Source organism: Melozone crissalis, unplaced genomic scaffold (genome assembly GCF_028551555.1).
Source record: "Melozone crissalis strain CALT ecotype California unplaced genomic scaffold, PUWL_Pcris_2 ptg000034l_1, whole genome shotgun sequence".
In the NCBI taxonomy this organism is placed as follows: Eukaryota; Metazoa; Chordata; class Aves; order Passeriformes; family Passerellidae; genus Melozone; species Melozone crissalis.
Genome location: NW_026535812.1, coordinates 7,458,016 through 7,480,120, shown reverse-complemented (window position 1 = coordinate 7,480,120; position 22,105 = coordinate 7,458,016). Strand labels below are relative to the sequence as shown.

The following is a 22,105-nucleotide window of genomic DNA, read 5'->3' as shown; positions in this document are numbered from 1 at the left end:
GCCTTCTGAAGAGGCAAGGTGTTACTGTGTATGGGTTGGAGCTTTCTGAAATTGTATGGTGATGCTCTGTGTATCATGGCTGTTTCAACTGCAATATATGCTGTGGTAGTAAATTAGCAGGAGTTAAATCAAAATTAGTTACTTGCATTTTGGGAGAACTGTGAGCTGCAGCAGCAATATGGGATCTGAGTCACTGGAGAGAGAAGTGAGTATCCAGGAGAGATAGTTTTCTTTTTCTAGCAGTTAGTTCTGAATTTTAGACTTTTCTTAGCAGGAAGTTGGCCTGATGCTTACCTGGACACGAGGAATTAATTTGGCTTCTCAATATAAGTTGTGCATCCCTCACTAAAACTCTCCTTTTCCTGCTCTTTTTAGCTAATAGCTCTTAGTTAGTTGGTAAATTTTTTATTTTTTCCTACAAGAAGCTGTGGGTGTGAATGTATGAGAATTTAATGAGGGGGGCTAACAAGGAGGTGAAGGAAATGGTGATGCCATTGAGTGGAGACAGTGCTGGTCAGGAAAAGTGAGAAGCATGGAAGAGGCCTGTGAGAGGAAGGAAAAGCTCTGAAAAAGCAGATGTACAAATAAACTGAGTATGTTTTTCACATCATAGTTCTTGAAGCAACGTAAGCATAAAGCCAATATATTTTGATTTTATTGAGCAGGTGACAGTGCTGACAACTTTAATCCATTTGAGATGTTTCTCTCCTGAATTATTTTATCCATGGGTTTTGAGCTAGTGATAATTTTTGCTTCTCCTTCCTGATAGGCCTTGATAGTTTATGTCTTTTATTCAGGCAAAGGAGAGTAATCCAGCAGCTGGTGGTTGGTGATATTGGTGAATTCATGTGGGGAATTATTTGTGTTGTCAGTGCTGGTAAACAAACATATTTAAGCTCCTTTGGGTTAGTGGAAGTGAAGAAGAGAAAGATTTAATGTGTGTAAGGAATTATTTCTCATATAGACATTCTGGATGAAGTAGTACATGCTTGATAATAAAAAGGTGGTTTTCCTGTGCAAGAGGAATATTCAATTTAAAACCTGTATGTTTCTTTATGTTGATATTTACCTGGGCTGAGTGAACACTGCTAACTGTGTGTTTTTACAAGTAATTGGTCATCATTTACTGGTAATAAGTATGTCCTGATGTTGAGAGGGACTACCAAGTATCCAGGGCATAGGACTTTTTTCTGTGTGAATACCAAGAGATTTTTTGTTGCTGCTGGTCTCAAAAGTCTGCCTGATTGCAGCTTCCTGCAGGTTAGCCATACAGACCTTGTACTCTGGCCTCAGCTGCAATATGTGCAATTTTATTTTTTAACCCCTCCAGTTTCTACTCAGTTGCAAATTGCTGTTGCTGGTAGGCCCAAGGAGACATTGGTTTTTTCCCATATTGTGACCATAAGTTGCCTTTGTATGTTTTTCTTAATTTTGGTTATCCCTGTGTTCTAAGTAAGAAAGAAAAATGTTTATTTCACAGAGTTTGGGGGTTGCATGATCAAGGAAGATACACTGAGAGAAACACTATTCATTTCTTATTTAGTCAGTGAAAAAGTATTTAGCATGAACTGAAAATTCAATGCAAGCATAAGGAGAAAGGCTGAAAATGTTAAGCTATGCATGTAGTTTACCAAATGCACAACAAATCATGCATTAAACAAATGGGAAATATCTTTTTCCAACATTTTATGACAAGTTTAATAATAAGCATACTAAAGAAGTTGATTCAGTTTGGGAAAGTTGTCCAGATAAGTCCATTGCAGAGAGGTTTTTGGAATGATAAGGATAGCTGGGGGCTGTTTTTCAGCCCTAGTTCATGAACTGACACCCTTCCTCTTTCTTTTGTTCTTTGCATTAGTCATTATCTGTGAAATTAATCAAAAAGTCTGGTATTGTCCCAGCAGATTTCGTTTGTATCTTTGGCAACATTGAGGCTTTAAGTCAGTAATTCTCAGCTGTGCTGTGGGAGTGGGAACCAGCCCTTCTCCTGGAGCGCTCTCATTTTTGTCTTGGCTGCTGTGACACAAACAAGTGGTGGTAGCTCTTCCAGTTCATCATATCTGTCTGTGCATACATCCCAGAAATGTAATCATGTTGTGATATTTTCTGTATACACTTGCTCCTACTGGTAGACCAGAATGAGCAGAAAACACATTTTTAGGGTTCCCTAGCATAGGTTTTGCTCTCTGCCGAGGTTTGGATAATGCCCTGGGTTCTTGTGTCTCCAAGTATTGCCTTGCTTTCTTTTTGTATCTGCAAGGTTTTGGGTCACTATTAAACAATTCTTCATTCAGCATTGTGATGAAGAAGAACTCTGTGTGACACTAAAGTCAAAAAACTTTTGAAAGCAATTAAAGAAAACTTTTTTTGACTGGGCTTTTCTGACAGAAGCACTCCTCACTCCTACAGTTCCTTTCCTCCTGAGGCAAAATCTGAGGCTGTTCGTCTGTTCTTCTGATTGTCCAATGTCTGGTTCATTTTGTCTTGTAGCCACATTTAAAATAATGAAATCTGCAAGTGTGATGGTGAAGGCTGGAGCTCCTCTTCTGATCTCTTAGCAGTGGGATTATTATATTTGCTTCTTTTTCCTTAACCTGTCACCAGTGGTAAATCCCTGTGAAGAAATGTTTTCAAAGAGAGGTAGTATTGACTCCACTGATAGAAGGAGGTAAAATGCTTTCAAATATTTCTGTAAAGAAGGAACTTTTGTTTCTCTTTTTTGTTTCTTTTTTTTTTTTTTTTCCGTTCAAGACCTATGCTGGTACTTTAGAGTAAATACTTCTGAGAAGTCAAAGCACGAGAAACCTAGTTATAATGGTAAAAACATAATTTCTGTAAATCAGGTACTTTGTCAAAGATAATCTGTTAAAGATACAGCACATACTGATGAAAGATTGGGAAAAGCATTGTTTCAATGCTGGTATTTTTTGGGTTTGTGCAGGACAGGATAATTTCAGGATGCTGATCTCATTGTGTTTTAACAGCCTTTCCTGTCTTTGTGTCACCAGTTTATTGTTAAAACAGAGGAGGATTCTTTACTGAATAGCAAAAAATCAATGAGCAAACAGAATAGAAGAAGCACTTTATATTGGGGACTGTCCTTTGTGGGAAAGATTTGGGTGTAGATATCTGATGAGTGGCACAGCAGGTCAAACTTTTCAAAAGGATGGTTGTGGTGTTACTGTTCCTTTCCCCGTGCTGCCAGCAGAAGTGCTTTTGCAGCAGTGTAGTAAACTGAACCATAAAAATGCTGTGAATTAGCAAGGTGCTCCCTCTTCCTTCCAGCTTTGGTTAATTTTAACCTTGAGCTAGTTGAAAAAATGCTTGGTTTTGTATAAACAAGAGGGCATGCAGGGGCGTGTACTCAGGGGAAATTAAGAAATTGGCAAATGTTGAAGTAAAACCTTTGAATAAATGCAAAGTCATATCTTTAGGGCAATGCTGAAGTGGCAAATTGTGGCTTGAGTGCAAAACAATACAATGTCATAAGTGAAAACCGATGCAGAGTTAAAAATGGAAAAAGAGCAAGGATGCAAAACTCTTGGTGTGGATTGTCAGAAAGCCACAGCTGCTGGTTTGCATTACAGGAGGTACATTGGTCAGGAGCTGATGTGGTTCACTTGACTCCTGTAGTCTGGCTCTTCCCAAAGGGTTCAGCTGAGGCAGAGAATTGAGTTGTTATTTTTTTGTACTGGTTCTTTCATTTATATTTTCCTGGATTAATAGTTTCTCTCCTCTGCATAATGAGTCACACTCATTAGGTCATTTGGGTGGACAGCTCAGACTGTATCATTATCATCTTTCTTATGCTTTTGAGGAAGTCTTGTCAGGAGCAGCATCAACATCAGGGGAGTCCCTGTGTCACCATTATCTTTGTTACCAAGACAGTGGTGGGACTTGTGTGGGAATCCCTCCTGGGGTGGCTGGTGTGCAGTGTCACAGCTGCAGTGCATTTCATGCAGGTTGCAGGCTTGAGTTGTTGTGAAATGCCATTGTAGAGGTGGCTGCTCTAGCGGAGTTCTCCCTGCATGTTGATACTGGCACTGGTGTGTCCCTTTGGGGAAAGAAAAAAAGAAAGAAAATTTGGGGTTTTTTAAAATGTTGAATTCACGTTTATAAAGGAAAAAACCCAACAAACACAAGATATTGCTTTGCTGTTAGTATCTAAAGTGTAATACTTGCTGGTTTGCCTGTTTTTTCTCCTAGAGGAGATTTTTCACTATGATGACATTAGTCTTTATTAATCTTGGCTGTAGGCTAGCTCAAGTCTTGGAATTTAGGAACTGAGTTTTTCAACAGAGAAGAAGTACTTGAAGGAAAGATTATATTTTCAAGTCCTGGTACAGATTTGTGTGGTGTAGCTGGAAGAGTGATGACTGAAAACCAAGCTGATTAGGTGATGCCCTTGCTGCAAACACTGATGTTTTTGTGTTGACCCATTCCCTTGGTACTGTGTCAGGATAAAAAATATTTCTTTAACCTATAATCTCTAGTTTATGAAATTACAGGATTTCCTCTTGTCACTAATTCCAGTCTATGTCTGTTTTTTTACATATCCTTTGTACTGCAAGAAGGAAACAAGTTGTAACAAATTTTTTAAACTATTGGGGTCTGTCTTGGTTTTTGCCTCCCTTGGAACTGCAGCATAGAAAGTCAGTCTGGTTTTACTGAGGGGTGGCTCTAGGTCACAGCCCAGGATGTGCCCTGGGTGTCCCCTCTGCAGAGGAGAGACACTTGGCTCAGCTCAGGCAGCTGGAGTCAGGGCTGGTTGTGCTGCCCCAGGAGTGTGAGGCTGCTCCCTGCTCATTCCAGTTGTGCTCAGGACATGAAGCCCTGGAATACAGACACTGGCCTGGTTTGGAGGGCACATCTCTGACCAGAGCAAAGAGAATCTGCTCCTGGAAAAGCTTCTTGAATTACTGTTCTCCATGAGGAGGTGGGGAAAGTAGCATGTTGGGTTGTTGAGTAACATTAACAGTGGAAAATCAGTTCAGAGTACCTTTGAATCTAAAAAGAAAGAAAAAAGCCTATAAAGCAAGCTGTCTTTCATTTTATGCATGTATTACCTACCTCAGGAAAGTACCATAGACGTAGTTTGGAGATTTTTTTAACGTGGTAGCAATTTTTTATACTTCTACCTATAAAATTGCAGTTTTTCCAATCATGGAAATCAAAAGGTGTCCAGAAGGCATAAAACAATTTTTCTATAACTAAACATGTAGTAATATTGAGGTTTTACACTGTTGGATAGTCTGGTGGTTAAAAGGAAAATCACACTGCAACAAGAAAGTGAGATATACCTGATAATTTTTCCCTCCTGCTTTGCACATGTGCTATACATTTTAAAACTGCATTAACTTACATTAGCATGCTGGCAAGCATGAGAACTTTGTGGAAGAGATTAGGGTGATTCCTTATTCTACGGTAGGTCGAGGAAATGTTATGTGATTTATAAGTGTGGCTTGGTGAGGGGGGGGCTTGCCTCATGTTCTGAGGAAATGAAGCTGAGGTGTTGGCCAGGCCAGCTAGAGGGACTTCTCCCTGCCCATAGCATTGTAACACTTGGACAGTTTGAACTAATTTGTCAGGAGGACAGGGGCCTGTAGAGGGGGAAATGGTTTGTTACTGCTGACAGTGAAGGGGAGAGGGCAGTGGGATATCAGTGCTTACTCCACATCAGAAAATCCATACCCTGAGACCTGAAGGCCCAAGAAGTCAGGATCATTGGGTTTGCTGCTCTCCAGACTGATGATTTGTGAAACATAGTGGGTATTTGCTATGAGCTGTTAGCAGTATGATGTAATGGGGTGAAACTTTGGTGAAGTAGCCAAAAGTGTGCAATAGGTACATCTGTTACTTGACCTCAGCTGCCGCATATGAGTTGTCAGAACCTTATTTCTAACTGATGTCAGTGACTCATTGATCTTTTTGTTTTTTGTTGCAAAAGGGAGTTTAAAGCAGCTGGAATGTTGTGTTGGTAAGTGCTCTTGCTCTTGCCTTTATTGCAGTAACATGTCTGATGCTCTGGCGAACGCCGTGTGCGAGCGCTGCCAGGCGCGCTTCGACCCTGCCGAGAGGATCGTGAACAGCAATGGGGAGCTGTACCACGAGAGCTGCTTTGTCTGTGCCCAGTGCTTCCGGCAGTTCCCAGAGGGACTCTTCTATGAGGTGAGTTCCCACACTGCTTGGAAGAGAGGAGAAATAGCTCTGGTAAAGTGCAAGGAATTCTCAGCTTTCTTGCATGTTTAATTTCTTAGCCCTAAATATTTGTCGCCATTTTTTGGAGGAGCTTCCAACTTAATCTCCCTTTTTTTTCTTCTCACAGCAAAAGCTGCTCTTTGGGTAACACACATTTCAAAAAGAAAATAAAAAGTGTTTTGTTAATCATCACAAAATCACAAAATGGTTTGGGTTGGAAGGGACCTTACAAATCATAATGCAGGACCACTTTCCTCTGGACCAGGTTGCTCAAAGCACTGTCCCACCTGGCCTTAATATTTCATTAGACAAAAGTGATTTTTCTGTCTTTATTTTTAGACATATTGTACTGAACTGTTCCAGTTGGGCAACTGCAATAAGTGAACCCATTTAAAAGCTAGATTAAGTTCTTTTACAGAATATGCACAAGCACACATTTTGAATAACACATTGGTTTAAACTTGATGTATTTTATTTTGGCATGAGTTTTAGCCTCATGTAGGAGGAACAGTAGTTCTGAACTAAACTAAAGCAAAAATGAAATTAAACGCAGCTATAATGAAAGGATTTTGGGGTATTCTTCAGGATTTTTACTGTACTCTAGCAGCATTGCTATTAATTTAGCTGTGCAAATTCACCATGAGGCTGAAGCCATATGTGGATATTTCTTGAATGAGAACCTTTAAGAGTTGAAAAACAGGTGTATAGGGGCTAGAACTGGAAAATGTGACCTTGATTAAATGGTCATATCAATGGAAAATCGTGCTGCACTGTCAAGATGTAAAAGTAGTTCAGTTATTCATGAGGACTCCTTCTCTCTTGTTTTGTTTGCAGTTTGAAGGTAGGAAGTACTGTGAGCATGACTTCCAGATGCTGTTTGCTCCTTGCTGCGGAGAATGTGGTAAGAAATGGCAAATATCAACCAGGGCTTAACAACTGCAGGGCTGTGCAAACCTTGCAGCATTGCTGGGACATCCAGTCCCTTGGGCTGAGGTTGTTGGGGTTGCTTTAAGGAGTCAGGAACTCTGGGTGAGAACAAAGCATGATACCAGCAGTGATTTTGGGCTATTCTGGTTGTGGGAATAATTTTTGGGTTTTTTTTCAAAGTTAGACTGTAATAGTAGTTATGGAATTAAAGTGGAAGGACTGTGAAGGACAGTAGATTTTGATTAGACTGTTTTCTGCATGGATCTCATGGTTTCCTTTTGCAGGTGAGTTCATTACTGGGCGTGTTATCAAGGCAATGAACAACAACTGGCACCCAGAATGTTTCCGCTGTGAGCTCTGCGATGTGACCCTTGCTGACCTGGGTTTTGTGAAGAATGCTGGCAGGTAAGAGGGAGCAGGAGGACAGAAAGTTATCATTGTGTTATTGATGCAGCTATGAGCTGCCCAGGGTGGTCAGTTAGTTTTACACTGAGAAGGAAAGCTTGAAAAGGTACAGAAGAAAGTTTAGGAATAACTTGTTAGGTGAGAAGTTCTTCATCCAATGAAACATGTTCTTGTTTCCAGTAGAAACTCAAATTTTAGTGGCTAGTGAATGCATTCTGGAAAAGAAAGGAATTTCAGGCAGAAGGCTGCATAGTAACTGAAAAAAAGGGATTAGGTGATCTCAGGCAGGCTGTTCATCAAGTAAGCTGCTGAGCAGGAAATCAAGATGTAGCAAAAGGCCAAAAGAACAACACAATGATTACAGCAAAGTCTTTTCAGCCTGTGATTCCACTGGTCTTCAGAAATCATTTATTTTAAATGCAGAAATACACAATGAATCCTACAGGTCAATTAATGCATTTAATTCAGAAATAAGAAATAAAAACACAAAAGAGCTTATACAAAAGCATACCATTATAAGAAAATAAAACAGTCCAGCAGTTAGCAGACAGTGTTGCACAATTCAGAGTTAATTTTAGGCTTTCATATGTTATGAGCAAAGCCTAGTAGTTTCCTAGAGTTTATATTTTCACTAACTAAGTGGTGAAGGATGGAAGAAAAGGTCATATACTTGTATCTGTCCAGGGAGTCTTTTCACTTCCCTCTTATTTTTCATACTACATGCAATCTCTGTGCCTTAGGTTTTTGAGCTGGGCATAATTGATTTTATTTTGGCATCTCATCTTGCTAGAATGGGCTGTTGGAATTGCACTTAAGGTGTTTTGGGGAGAAGCAGTCAGGATAAAAGTTCAAGCAAGATAAAGTATGTTTGATTTTGTAATTTGTCAAATCTCAAATGGTAAGGGACTGGTTCCCAAAGCATAGCAGAGAGATAGGTGTGTGTGTATCTCTGTAACAATATATTTCACCTGCCACATGATTTCCTGTAACATTTATATCCATAGCATTGAAGCAGTCTTCTAGTAAATATTGTTGGTAATTTGTGGGGTTTTTCCCCTTTTCATTGTACCTGTTCTGTGTGTCACTTCCAGGCATGTTCTGCTGGATGCAATTTGTATCAGTGAGAATAATGATAATCCTTACTTTATCCATAGTGAAGAATAGTCTTATCCGTAGTGAAGGAATAAGTCACAAAAAAGAACTGTAGGAATCTCTTAAATAAAGCTAGGAATCTCTTCTGTCGTAATTCCTGTCCAGGCAGGGCGTATTGCTTCATTCTGCTCTTTTTTTTTTCTTGTCACCATTTAGTACCAATTTTCTCTCTATTACATATAAACACTTTGAATTGAGAAACTTGAACAAGATGTGCAAATGTGGAGATTTTTTCATCAGGCAGGTCTGTCTCAAGAGTGGATCTCTACTGCTGGCACAATGTGAAATTTTAAATAAGGCTGTATGCATTGTGCAGAGGAAGCACTGAGTGCTTTGGGAATTCAGTTCTTTGAAAAAAAAAAACCATGGGTCCATTTCCCTCATTGTCCCCCTTCCCTATTCCTAAGTGCTCACCCCTCAGTTTCAGTTCTTGGAAACCAGTAGAACTGTCCTTCTTTTTGCAGTTTCAGCAACACAAACACACGTGTTCTCTATGGTCAAGGGGTTCTTGTTAATGGCAGCCCCATAAAAACAACAGAACTTCTCTTTTCAGGATGAGTTTGACTCTGGTTGGACTGTCTTGCTGCAGATTTGTGTTCTCAGCTGATTTTGGTGGAAGAGTGTTCTTAAGATGAAGCACTGACACTGACAAGAGTCACGTTCACAGTTCAGATTTAGCACTTAGTGAGCTTTCATTTGTCTTACCCTCATATGTTTGAGGCAACCTTATGGTCTTCTTAATACAGAACAGATTGCACAAAGCCTCACGGAATTTCTCAGCCACAAAAAAATACATGATGGGGTCGAAGGCCCCGTTGAGGCTGGTGAGGCAGGAGGTGACGCGGTTGCTGAGGGCCAGCAGATGCTGCGTTTCACAGGAAGCTCTGCTCCCGTTGTAGTGGAGAATATAAATGAAGCGATTGACGTGGTAAGGTACAAAGCAAATTAGGAAGATCATCAGGACCATGATGATCATTTTGACAGCTTTTTCCTTCAGGTGTTTCTCAACTCGGTTCCCACTCTTCAGGCTCTGGATGATGAGTAGGTAGCAGGTCACAGTAGTCACAAAGGGGAAGGTGAATGCCACTGCTAAGGACACAAGGGCGTGGCGTGAGGCCTTTTCTCTGTAGAGCTGCAGGCACACAGTTGTGTTTTTCATCTGGACAGTCTGCACACTGAGCAGCAGAGGTGCCATTGCCACCCCAACAATGACCCACAGGAATACACACGTCACGTGGGCATAGCGGGGCCTGCGGAGCTTGATGGACTTCACCGGGTGCACGATGGCCAGGAAACGGTCAACGCTGATGCACATCAGGAAATAGATACTGGCATACATGTTGAGGTAGAAAAGGAAACCTGTGAGTCTGCATGGGATCTCACCAAATGGCCAATGGTTACCAGAAAAATGGTACACCAGCCGGGTGGGGAGTACCAGCACAAAGAACAGGTCAGCCACAGCAAGGTGCATCAGGAAAATGTTGGCAGGCGTGCCTGACTTCTGGTCCCGGATGAAAAGCCAGAGAGCCAGGGCGTTGCCAGCAAAAGCCAGGATGAAGTCCAGAAAGTAGAAAGTGGCAAAAATCACGTTCTCAAGGTGTGTCTCTTTGCCACATTGCTCTGATGTTTCCAAACTGAAATTTGATTGATTTGAGCAGTTGAAGAGCAGGCTTGAAGCTGCAGGCCTGTTCATTTTTCCCCGCAGTTCTGAAGAAGAAAAAGCCCTAAATATGAAAGAATTCGACATTATATTACAGAAGAGCCTGGATTTGTGGAAAACAAAACAAAACAAAAACATGAAAAACCTATACATGAAAGTCAGCAATGTCTCCTGTTTGCTGTCATCAGTTTTTGATATGACAGGTCAGTCTGAATTCAAACACTATATTAGAATTCTGAATACCCTCTGCTCAGCTGAGTTTACCAGAGCAGTGATTCCCATGGAAGGAACCCCAGTGAAGAGCTGGCTAGCTGGTGATGAGCTTGTCTCTGGCCTGTGCTGAGGTTAGTTTTATGACCAGGTAGTGAGATGCTTGTGTGTCTGGTTAAGAGGAGTAGGAGTAAGTTCTGTATATCTAACTAGAAAGTATTTGCCATATTTCAATTTGAAAGCCTGATTCGGGACTTTGGAGTTCCTGATGAGTCAGCTTTTCTGAGCACAGGTATCTGTTGTAAGGTGATCTAGCTTAGAATATCTCTCTTGTTTTTAAAAGAGATAAAAAACAGGTCAAACACTGCTGTTATTAAAAAATCCACAGGGTTCCTGAAAACCTTTCAGCATTATTTTAGTTTAAAGTCCTGTGTTTAAGGCAAATGCACCTAGTTCCAATGTAGAAGGAAACTTTTTAGATAGGCAGCAACATCTCTCTTGACACTGAATTGACCCAGGGAAGATTTTAAATAATGCCCATGCTGTCAGTCACCTCTCAAAGTGTGTCATCCTTCAAAAGCCTGAGCTCCACTGTAGTTTATCTAGGGCCTTTTCCAGGTAGGAGTTTAGCAAAACTGGTCTTAGCTTTGCCAGTCTCTGTTTGCAGTGTCCTAAACAGCATCAACAAGAAGCGTGATAGGATTTTCTGAGCACCTGCCCATGGCTTTTTGTACATTGCTTGTCTGTGGGTGTAGGTGGTAGGGAAATGCAGGTGGTCTGAAGTTCCAGCATTGTTTCTATTACTTGGATTTCTCAGAAGTGTTACAGTCTGTGCAGCAGCACCTCCACTTTGCTCACCCTTGCCTTTTGTACTGACTGAGCATTTCTCCATAGTATTCAATACATCTTTAAATATATCCATTATGCATCCAGCTCCCCAACAGAATTCATTGTTCAGATGCCCAAAAATATTGGGATCATAGAGAACTGAAATGGGATTAAGGACAAACAAATATATTGGTAAATGTAAGATTCCAGGTTAATTAATATCTTCAGTTTGGCTGCTGTTACTTTCAGGTGAAGAGAAAACTGGAATAACTGGAGACTAATGTGGTAGATCACTTCTGTTTGGTTCACAGTTGAAGAGACAAAGTCAGCAGCAGGGAGACTGGATGAAATTCAGAAATTTGAAGTTCTGCCTAGGGCCACAGAGGGCCCTTCTTACTTCATGCATTGCTTGGATACTCTTCTGGATTTGAGTATTTATTACAAGTTGCTAATTTGCCATTACTTGCAATTGCATGTGCAAGGAAGACTGTACAGCCCTTTTTGTTCTTATCTGTAAAAATACTTGGGAAATTGTGCTTTTACATACAAAAAGAAAATGCCTAATTTTTTTTTATAAAGGTTACAAGTTTACAGGTGAGACCACAATTTTTTGTTTATGTTCTTCATTTGTCCCTTATAAAGTAAACTCTTAGGCCTTGCAGGTTTTAAAGTTTGTATGGGATAGTAACATTGACTCACATACTTGTCCTCCCTGGATGGAATTAGTTTAAATATGTATTTTTCTGTTGCATACCAAAAGAGGAACAAGAGAGACCATGCCTTTTTACTGGCTGTTAATTTATGATGGTGCTTATCACTTCATGTTCTAGCTATTAACCCTTTTTTTTTTCATGTCAGGCCCGTTGTTTAATTATGCTTTTCATCTGCAAAAGGTGTAAATCGGGTGATCTTTGTGTACACACCTGCTGGGGATAGTCTTATGGCTAAACATTGCTCTGTCCATGGTTGTGACACCTGAGCAAGCAGTAAATGCTGGCTTGGAGCAGCTGAGAAAGCAGAAAGCAGGGTTGTCTGATAGAACAGACTGGGATGGCTCTTGTCTTACTGATAATGCTTTAAATCAGTTCCCAAAATGAAGGAGTAAGCAGACCTTTCCCTGTTTACAAGGTGATTATTAGGAGTTTAACAGCATGATACACTGAACCAATTAATTTGAATTGCTTTCCTAAGGCAGATCTTGGAAATTCAGATTCAGCTGTGTGTCAGTGCCAGACTTAGAATGGGCAAGACTTCAAAGTTGAGAGTTTTGTCCTCACTGATGGCAGCATTGAGTCTGCTGTGGATTTCTATACAGACATGCTTTCAGTGCAAAATGCTGTGGGCTGGAATAGAAAGGAGAATGTCAGAGCTATCTGGAAGCCCAGTATGTCAGTGTCAGGAAGAGAGAGGCTTAGAACTAATGATAAAATTGGAATAGATTCAGTCGTTGCAAATGACAGCCTTCACAGGAAAGCTGCTGTTATCTAATTTACTTTTTAGAGCAAGGTGAAGTGAGATGTTTTTCATTGTCTGGTTAGAAGTTATAGAAAAAGGAGGTGGTCCTCTTTCTAATTTTGCTTATGTTTTAAGTTAAAATGAAATTTTAATTACAGCTTTAATGGGTTTTTTTTGTAATTGTATTTAATGGGTGAAAATAGTGGTGTAGCACTTGAGTAGGTTCAGAAAAAAGCCAACATGTCACTAAAATTAATTGTTGGGCTTATTTTTAGACTTTACATGCTTTCAACAAAATTCCACAACTTTAGAAAAGTAATAATTCTCTGACAGTGTCTTCTTTAGAAGCTGTTGAAAGTCCTTTGCAGTTATTTGCAATTCCACTCCTATTTTCTTTGGGTTTATCCTATAAATTTAAAATAAATGTGTTTAGTCTTTTTATTTTTACAAACAAATCACTGGGATTCCTATAGTCTGTATAAATGCTAAGAGCAAACTAGAAACCTTCACAAATGACCTATAATGTGTAGACTGTGTTAAGCTGTATGGTGCAAGAGGCTTTCATTCCACAGACAGAAAACTCCTTTAGGAGTCTGGCTCATTATCCAGTAATTTCTGCTTGGACTGCACTCGTGATGTTGTGTGAATATTTAGTGATTTACGTATTGCTGAACAGAGCACTGTTCTGGAATGAGCCATTATCCCAGGCCTCCCAGGGCTGAGCTGAAATGGGGGTGTCACTGCTCATTTGAAATACATGCATGCACCCTGACCATATTTCAAGCCCTGTTTCTCTTGTGCTCAGAAACAGGCAAGAGAACAATCCACAAGGCTGTCAGTGTGGACATAATGCAATCAGTCTTTCAGCAGATGCTCTGTCTGTCATTAATGAAAGAACTAGCAGGAGAAATCTTTAGCTCATTGAACACAGTTACCTGACTAGTTTGGAGCTTTTGTTTGCCCACTGACCTGTATGTTAGGGTTTGTGGTAAGTATCCGAAATTCCTGTTCTTGCTCTCAGCTAGAGCAGTTTCTGGTTTGTGCATTTTTATGATTATGACTTCAGTGTCTTGTCAAATGAGTGTCTCCTATCCTTCACTCAAAGTACTCTTCATTAGAAATAGTCCTTTTCTGACTGAAGTTATTCTCCTGAAAGTCACTCTCTGCTGAGCCTGCTTTTCAGCTGAAACACTTGGTTATTGTGAGCATCAAAGCAGTGTCAGCGAGCACTAGACATACCATACAACTGGCACAAATGGATATACATTAGGTACAAAAGTTTGAAAACCTTTTTTGTTTTGAAGGAGTGACATAAAGACAAGGAAATTATTCTTTGAAGTTCAGAAAATGCTCCCTATCGTTAGATTCAGACATTTCCATTATATTCATCCACCTCAGTATGTGTTCTGCTCCTCATTGGCACCAGCCAAAACTAATGCCATTAGAAAAGCTCCTAAAAAAAAAAGCTCCTAAACTCCTAAAGCTCCTAGTAACAGAAGTTGGTCTCTTACCTCTTTGCAATGCCGTCCTGTGGGTGGATTATAGGATCCTTTTGGGAAATATCTCAACTCCTTCTGATGACAGCAAATTACAAACAGCAGAGCAAGCAAGATGATTCCAAGAGAGTGCAAAGTTGCAGAGTTGCTGAGAGCAGAGGGGAGCCCCTCTATATATAGTGTCCTCCTTGCTCTGATAGCACATTATCTGCTCAGTCACACAGGAGCAGGGGAGAGGACACCCCAGCACTGAGGAGCAGTCTTCATCCCAGCTGAGCTCTTGGCACTGGGGCTGCTGCTATAGATATGAGTATCCTGCATGAATATTCCAGTGTTCATGGTGCTTACTGAAGGCTGCTACTGAGCCTCCAGCCCTAAACACAGAATCCTTGGAGTCCCCTGATTATTTTAGGAGGGTGGAGAGATGCATTGTTTGGGGGAAATCTAGTATTAACAGACACAACAGGACACTTCAGAATGGGATAATTCCATAGTGGTGGGAAGGGGGAGGGGGAGAGGGTTAGGGAGAGGGGAGGCTGCTATGGTAACAGCTTAGCCTGTCCAGCACTTCCCTTTGCTTCCAAAAGAGAGGGTCTGTGGGAGGGCACAGGGTTTGTGAGTGGGGTGGGGGTTGATAATGGTTTATCAGTGCAAATGGCTGAAGGCATTTCATTCAGCTGAATGAGAGGGGTCTCTTTCAGGACTCTAGCTTCGGGGTCCCCATGTCCAGCCCTGTATAATTACTCTGCATTTGACAGTGCTGAGTAAAATTGATGCCTTTATGCTGGGATGAGCACAGCTGTGTGTTTCCTTATAATGGGGTGCTGTCTGCTTTTTCTGGACTCTGTCTGGGCGGACAGTGCTTCCAGCCCTGGGCAGAGACACTTGCTGACAGAAGGACTCAGATTTGGAGAGAATAATAATGATACTTAGCACTTAGACAGGCACCTGCCAGCTGAGAGTCATAAATGTTTGAGGCCTCACAACAACCTGTGTTGTATTCTTATCCTCATTTCACAGATCTAAGGGTAAATAATTTGTCAGGGCAGAATTTTGGAAGGGACCCTGTGAAGAACCTGCTACTTAATCCCTAAATCTGCTCTTTCCATTTGAACTTTGTCTTTTGTCTGATGTGTTTTGAGAATGACTTGTAAATCTCAGTGAGTGTTTGACGTAGTGATACAGTGAAAGGAATGAAGCAGACTTGTTAGTTTTGGGACAAAGCAACCCACAGAAATCATTCTCTGTCATTTTTCTTTTACCATGAATTCTTCCCCAGCCCACAGTGTTGCAGCTAGAGGGATAAGTAGTAGGAAACAGCTTCTCCTCAGAGCTCCTAAGTATGGGGATAAAACCAGTGGCTTCCATCAGCCTTCACAAGTTTTTTTTATGCCTTTGCCTGAGCTTTTCCACCATAAATTTGGGTTATCTGCCTGTTTGGAAGTGTACTTGTAATGTGTTCAAGAACATGTGCTAGGAATACAGCTGCTTTTACCACATAAAATTCTATGGTTCTTAATTTTCTGTGACTTAGGAGTAAAAGGAATTTGCAGGCAACAAGAGGTCTCTTGTTTTCCCTAGATATTGAAGACTAAGGAATCCAGCCATAGTAAAAGGCATTCAAGCAATGCACTTTGGTTTGATACATTTTATTCTCTTCTTGACTCCCTTCCAGTGCTGTAATGCCTCTGCTATGGTTGGATCCATTAGTTATAGATAGTGGGTGTTGCCACCTTTCCTTGCCCAGCTATCAGAAACAATCTGGAGGGTTGGAAAGAATCCCTAGAACAATGACTGGGTGATACCCCTGATGGCACATAAATCAGTGAATGTTGGAGTAGTCTTTGAAGGAAATACAACTGTGTGACTGCTTTAGACTCATTCTTCTCTGTGAAACTGGACACCAAACTTAATTATGTTTATTCTCACCTCAGCAGACAGTTCTGTTACATAAAGTACTTCCTACAGTATGTATATGTTGTTTAAGGAGAAAGAGTTTTTTAATATTTTCTTTCCTTTACTTTGTTCAACCAGGCACCTGTGCAGGCCATGCCACAACCGTGAAAAAGCCAAGGGACTGGGCAAGTACATCTGTCAGAAGTGCCACTTGATAATTGATGAGCAGCCTCTGATGTTTAGGAATGATTCCTATCATCCAGATCACTTCAACTGCACCCACTGTGGGTATGTTGCCATACTGTAAACTGACAAAAAAGGAGAGAGACAAACAGTTGAGTCAGCAGTGCAGGTCTAAACTTTGCTGCCTTCACATTGTTATTGTTGAGCAAGTAGAAATTGTGTGAGGAGAAACTGAAATGAGTTTGGAAAAACTTCAGGAATTTTAGTTTTATTTTGCCATTCAATATTCTCTTATTCTAACATAGTTTATAATGAAAGTGAAAATAGTTCCTTGGCATGAATTTATCTGAAAGGCTGTGTGCAGATTATCATAGTAGAGTTTTCCAAAAATAGGAGTTACCAGGCTGTCCAAAATAGTTTCACTTTGAATTCCTGGATTGAAAAAGAAGGTGGCTTGATGGGCTGTGTCAGTCTTGTGTCCCTGTCCATTGCCACGCTGATACCTGTCTGACCTGTGTTACTTGCAATGAAGGCATTTTAACTGGGCACAGTGCTGTCCCAGAATGGGTAACAGTGCAAGTAAATGTCTCAGTGTTGAGCCCTGCTGGGATGGCTCTTGCACCTGAGCTCTGCCATTCAGAGATACCTCGAGTCTTAGCATGGCACTGTGAGTGTCCATGTGGGTGCACCTGGTGTGTCTGTGAGAGTATCCAGCTGCAGACATGATGGTCTGCAGACCTTCTTGTCTGGCAATCTGAGAAAGCAATTTTAGAAAGATGAGTTGACAGTAACTGTATTTCACTAGCTGAAATGACTGTGTTGGTAGTGTGAACGTTGCCTAAGTTAACTCTGAGTTTAGTGTTGCAGCAGTTGCTCCTGGGCGCTGCAGAGTTCCCCTCGGTGCCCTGAGCCGGGTTTGTGTTGCAGGAAGGAGCTGACGGCCGAGGCGCGGGAGCTGAAGGGGGAGCTCTACTGCCTGCCCTGCCACGACAAGATGGGCATCCCCATCTGCGGCGCCTGCCGCAGGCCCATCGAGGGCCGCGTGGTCAACGCGCTGGGCAAGCAGTGGCACGTCGAGGTGAGGCCTCCTGAACCTGAAACTGCCCTCAGCAGCTCGTCTGGAACAGGGCTGGTGCTGCTGGGAAGCTGTAGACATGCAAGGGGTCTGTGATATATGCATTCAGATAAAACCCAATTGCTTATGCTTGGGATTGTCTTCACCTTTTGTGAGTGAATGAGTTACAGCAGGGCGTCAGGTTCCTAAGACAGCTGTTTTCACAACTGTAATAACTTAATTTTAAAATTCATAATGATCCGTGTAGAATAGGGCTCACTGAAAAGCAGTTACTTACTAATAAATGTACATATTTTATATGATGCACTTAGATATATCCTCTCCAATTTGAGTTACTTGGCACATAACAGTGTTGGAGTTTTTCCTGAAAGCTGAGCAATTCTTGCTTTTTAAGCCTTTTCAGTCCATTGTTTCTATAACTTTCAGCTGAGTCATCACAACTTGCTCTGAATCTTTAGTCATCTTTGTTTCAGTCATTTATGCCTCCTAGGGCTTGACCTGAGAGACATGCTGCTGCTCATTTGAGGTGTATTCATACCAACTCTGTTTATATTCCTGCTTCTCTTCCCTGAAACAAGCAAGATAATAGTCCACAAGTCTGTCAGGATAGACACAAAATGATTGCCCTTCCAGCAGGTCTTCCACCTATCCTTAGTACAACTCTTAATCACTATAAATAGACTAAATATCTCCTTTTTTTTTTTCTTTTGCTTCTATAAAGATCTTTTCTGTCTGTGCTTCATTAAAGCATTGACATAACAGCTTTAAATGAAAAGAGGTAGATTTAGATTAGAGACTGGGAAGGAATTCTTCCCTGTAAGGCCCTGAAGCTCTGGCACAGGCTGCCCAGAGAAACTGTGTCTGCCCCATCCCTGAAAGTGTCCAAGGCCAGGTTGGAATCAGATGAGCTTTAAGGTCCCTTCCAACCCAAACTGTTCTGTGATCAAGTGTCATGTATTGAGCTAGGATTTATTGCCATGTTTTTACCTGATGATGGGAAAGTTGTTTTGCCTGCCATGAAATGTTGGATTGTTGTTTTTTTTTTTTATTTTACAGCATTTTGTTTGTGCCAAGTGTGAGAAGCCATTCTTGGGGCACCGACACTATGAGAAAAAGGGGCTGGCCTATTGTGAGACTCATTATAATCAGGTAAATTCAGCCATCTGTGATGTAGGTATTGTTGTGTCTGGGAAATGCTTTTTCATGTTTTATATATGCAAAGCTATGCAGATTTTGCGTAATCTGAATTTGTAGATGCAATGGAATAATAAGAAATTAGTCAGATTTAACAGAAAAATAATAGTTTTTCTTGGCAGAAAAGTGATGCTGAAAACAGAATAGAAGTGTCCTGGGGACACTGATTTTAATTTGTGCCATTGACAGAAAATCACTGACCATGGGTTGAGATTAAAATCCCTGTGATTTTACTTCTAGTGTATTTCTGTGGGCTTCTTTGATAATTACTTCTTTCTGTGGGCACAAGGCAACTATTGTGTTGTCTAAAACATAAAAAAGTAGATTAATTAAAAAAAAAAAAAAACAAACAGAAAAACCAATCAAACCCTGTTTGTTCTGTCTGATTTGACTGAACAATGTTTTGGTTTGGAATTTTCTTCTGTCAGATAAATAACTCATAAGAGGTAAGTGTTGCTGTTCTGACAGTAGCTGTATTTTAGCAATAGTTCTATTTTGGGGTTTGTAGTTGAGCATCAGGAGGTGTTTGTCTACGCTAAGCATCATACTCTACCCATTCTTTCTTCTCCACAGGACTTTAAGATCCCCTAACAGTGCTAGAGTGTGAGGCATCAACAAAAAAGGTTTTGTAGTGTTTAGTGGTATGAGATCCAAAGGAACATAGGCTATTTGGCAAGTGTATGAGAAGTTATTCAGAAGATTTAAATTGGTATATTTGGGGGCCACTGCTGCATCTGGGAATTCTTTGATTATTAGTATTTAATGTTCACACCAGCTGTGTGATTTGGGGACCATGAGCACTCAGCAACATGAGTTTGTATTCTTATTTCTTTTTCTGTGCAGCTCTTTGGAGATGTCTGCTACAACTGCAGCCACGTGATAGAGGGAGATGGTAAGATTTGTTCTCTCCTTGTTTTGGGCTGCTGTCCTTGTTTCATTTGTTAGTGCAGCTGTTGCAGTCCCCCAGTTGCAAGACAACAGTGTTTGTTTTCACATCTGGCCTCATTTGAATTTGGACATAAATCTGAATTCAAACAATCCATCAGTTTGCTCTTACTTGGTGTTTTTACTTTTGCAGTGGTATCAGCTCTTAACAAGGCCTGGTGTGTGAATTGCTTCTCCTGCTCCACCTGCAATGTCAAGCTCACACTGAAGTAAGTCAGTGTTTGTATTTTGGACCATGTGAGTGAAATGTTTGCCCCTAAGAAAGGGTATCAGCCTGGAAGAGCCATGAGCCTCTGCCTCTCTGAAGGCCAATATACCTTTCCTCTGTGGGAACAGATCCTTGTAATTTCTCTGATTTCTGCACTGAAAAGGAGCTGACACTCAGCATCCTCTCTCATTTCTTTTCCTTCATTAATCTGTTCTGTAAGGAGGTTGGGTAAGAGGGGGGCTCATTCAGCAGTGCAGAGAGAAGGCTCTGAACATTGAGGAACTGCCTGTCCTGAGTAACCTGCAGCCTCCATGTCTCCTTAACTGTGGTTGCCCCCCTCAATAACAATATTTTCTATTGCATAGATTATTTTGAAATAAAATACTGTTCTATTTACCTCAAATATCTAGAAGAGGGGCAGAAAAAAAAAAACCAGTCCTACATTTTTCCCTTCTCAGGTTCAAAACTTTATCCTACTCTGCTGGGTTAGCTCCACTGGCCATATGAAGGAGCTCTAATTCATCCCAAAGGGGACCTCTGAAGTGACACTTGTATTCTACAGTAACAAAATAATAATTTTAGACTGCTACATGTAAATACATAGCAAAATCTTGCTCCTTATTTACTTAGTACTAAAGACCTCAGTTCACTAGTAAGAACTCAATCTCTACACTTGCATCACCAGATGAGGAAATGAGTTGTTTTATAAATGGAATAGAATGCTTGCAACAACACTGATGTAGATGCATGGAAATTTTAATTAGTGAAGCATACAGTTTGCAAATACCATTTGAATAACTTTTCTTTGTGTTAAAGGAATAAATTTGTGGAGTTTGACATGAAGCCTGTGTGCAAGAAATGCTATGAGAAATTCCCTCTGGAGCTGAAGAAACGTCTGAAGAAGTTGTCAGAGCTCGCATCCAAGAAGATCCATCCTAAAGCTTTAGATTTAAACTCTGCTTAAAGCAAACAGGTCTGTCAGTCTCCTGACTGCACTCTTAACACAAGCTGCTGCTCACTGCAGCTGTTGATTACAGAAGCAATTACTAAGAAGTGGAACCAAAGATAAGCAGTACCTTCCCCTGCTTCTGGTGATGTCTCTTGCATCTAGACTGTCCCTTTTCCCAAGCAATTGTCTATTAACACTGGCAGGAAGAGGAATATGAGTTCTGCTTGAGCAGTGCACAGGCTGATTATTAATTTGCTACTAACATTGCATTTTGCCTTTGTGGAGCTATACACAATCTTTCCTTCTTCACTTGAGCTGTACTACTCTTTCCGCTCCTCTAGTCCAAGGAATTTGGAAAGAGTGGTTAAATGTAGGGCTGGAAGAAATGTCAGGTTTGCTCTTTCTCAATCAGAGTATCAGAATTTTTCTTCTTACTCTGACTGAAGCAGTTTTTAGGGTTTTTAATATATAGGCAAATAGTTTGAAAGTTGTCATTCTTTACTACATGTGAAAAGTTCTGGTCTTTCTCCAGATTCCTACAGAGAATATATGGGTGCCCTATCCCATATCCCAATCCTTCTGGTTGGTATGTTTACTGGGCAAGCCCAGGAACCAGTAGCTATGGCATCTGCACTGCCCACTTAGACCCAGTGTTAAGGCAGCTAAGAAGTTTCCTTTGCTGCTTCTGTGCTCAGTACGAGGGAGATTTCAGCTGTCAAGGCCATGTGAGCCTCTTCAGAATAGCTGGGCTCTCCTTAAGGAGAAGGTGGCTTTAGGAAACTAAACATTTTATTAGAACTGACACTCATTTTCTCTGTTCTCTACTACTACATGGCTGGTAGAGCTTCTGCTGGGCAATGTCCTGTCCATTGGCATAGCTGATATTTATTGAGGGAGTGTGGCTGGAGCATTGGTTACTCTTCTGCATAAGGAAATTGAATAAGTAATATGGTACCAATTTAAGCATTTCAGTTTTCCCATTCTCACTTTATTTGCCAGCCAATATATGCTTGTTGGTCATGCTCCACAAAGCCCAATTACATGAAGGTGTTTCTAATGTTTACATTTTGTAGCAAATGTGTTACACAGAAAAACCCATTTTTCTTAAAATTTTTACCCAAATAAGAGTCCCATTCATCTTTCTTTTAGAGACCTGAGTTTACTTCAGGAGATCTCATACATGATGCTAACATCTCAAGCATATAGTCCTCCTCTGAAATTTTGCCTGTCACCAGTGAGGTTTCACTGGTCCTACTGTCTCTGCTACCACATCCCAGCGTGCTGAGAAATGTACTGGTTTTGGATATTCTCAATACTTCTTTAG

At 40.8% G+C, this 22,105-nt stretch overlaps 2 protein-coding genes across 2 annotated transcripts in view; one reads left to right on the top strand and one right to left on the bottom strand.

Moving 5' to 3' along the window:
• The window catches only part of LIMS2 (LIM zinc finger domain containing 2), a 29,674-nt gene extending 7,569 nt beyond the window's left edge, over positions 1–22,105 (top strand). The window contains exons 2-10 of the mRNA XM_054282429.1: positions 6,009–6,168; positions 7,033–7,099; positions 7,410–7,530; positions 16,366–16,515; positions 17,338–17,488; positions 18,542–18,634; positions 19,523–19,571; positions 19,758–19,833; positions 20,649–22,105. Of these exons, the coding sequence (XP_054138404.1) occupies positions 6,009–6,168; positions 7,033–7,099; positions 7,410–7,530; positions 16,366–16,515; positions 17,338–17,488; positions 18,542–18,634; positions 19,523–19,571; positions 19,758–19,833; positions 20,649–20,796 (1,015 nt within the window). The 3' untranslated portion in view covers positions 20,797–22,105. The remainder of the gene's footprint in view (positions 1–6,008; positions 6,169–7,032; positions 7,100–7,409; positions 7,531–16,365; positions 16,516–17,337; positions 17,489–18,541; positions 18,635–19,522; positions 19,572–19,757; positions 19,834–20,648) is intronic.
• On the bottom strand, positions 8,832–14,440 carry GPR17 (G protein-coupled receptor 17). Its single transcript, XM_054282428.1, has 2 exons — positions 14,347–14,440; positions 8,832–10,406 (listed from the first exon to the last, which is right to left on the bottom strand). Exon 2 carries the CDS (start codon positions 10,373–10,375, stop codon positions 9,344–9,346), a length of 1,032 nt encoding a protein of 343 aa, XP_054138403.1. The 5' UTR covers positions 10,376–10,406; positions 14,347–14,440; the 3' UTR covers positions 8,832–9,343.

Excerpts from the sequence above, each read along its gene's own strand:
- GPR17 (XM_054282428.1), bottom strand. The coding sequence starts at position 10,375 with ATGAACAGGCCTGCAGCTTCAAGCCTGCTCTTCAACTGCTCAAATCAA.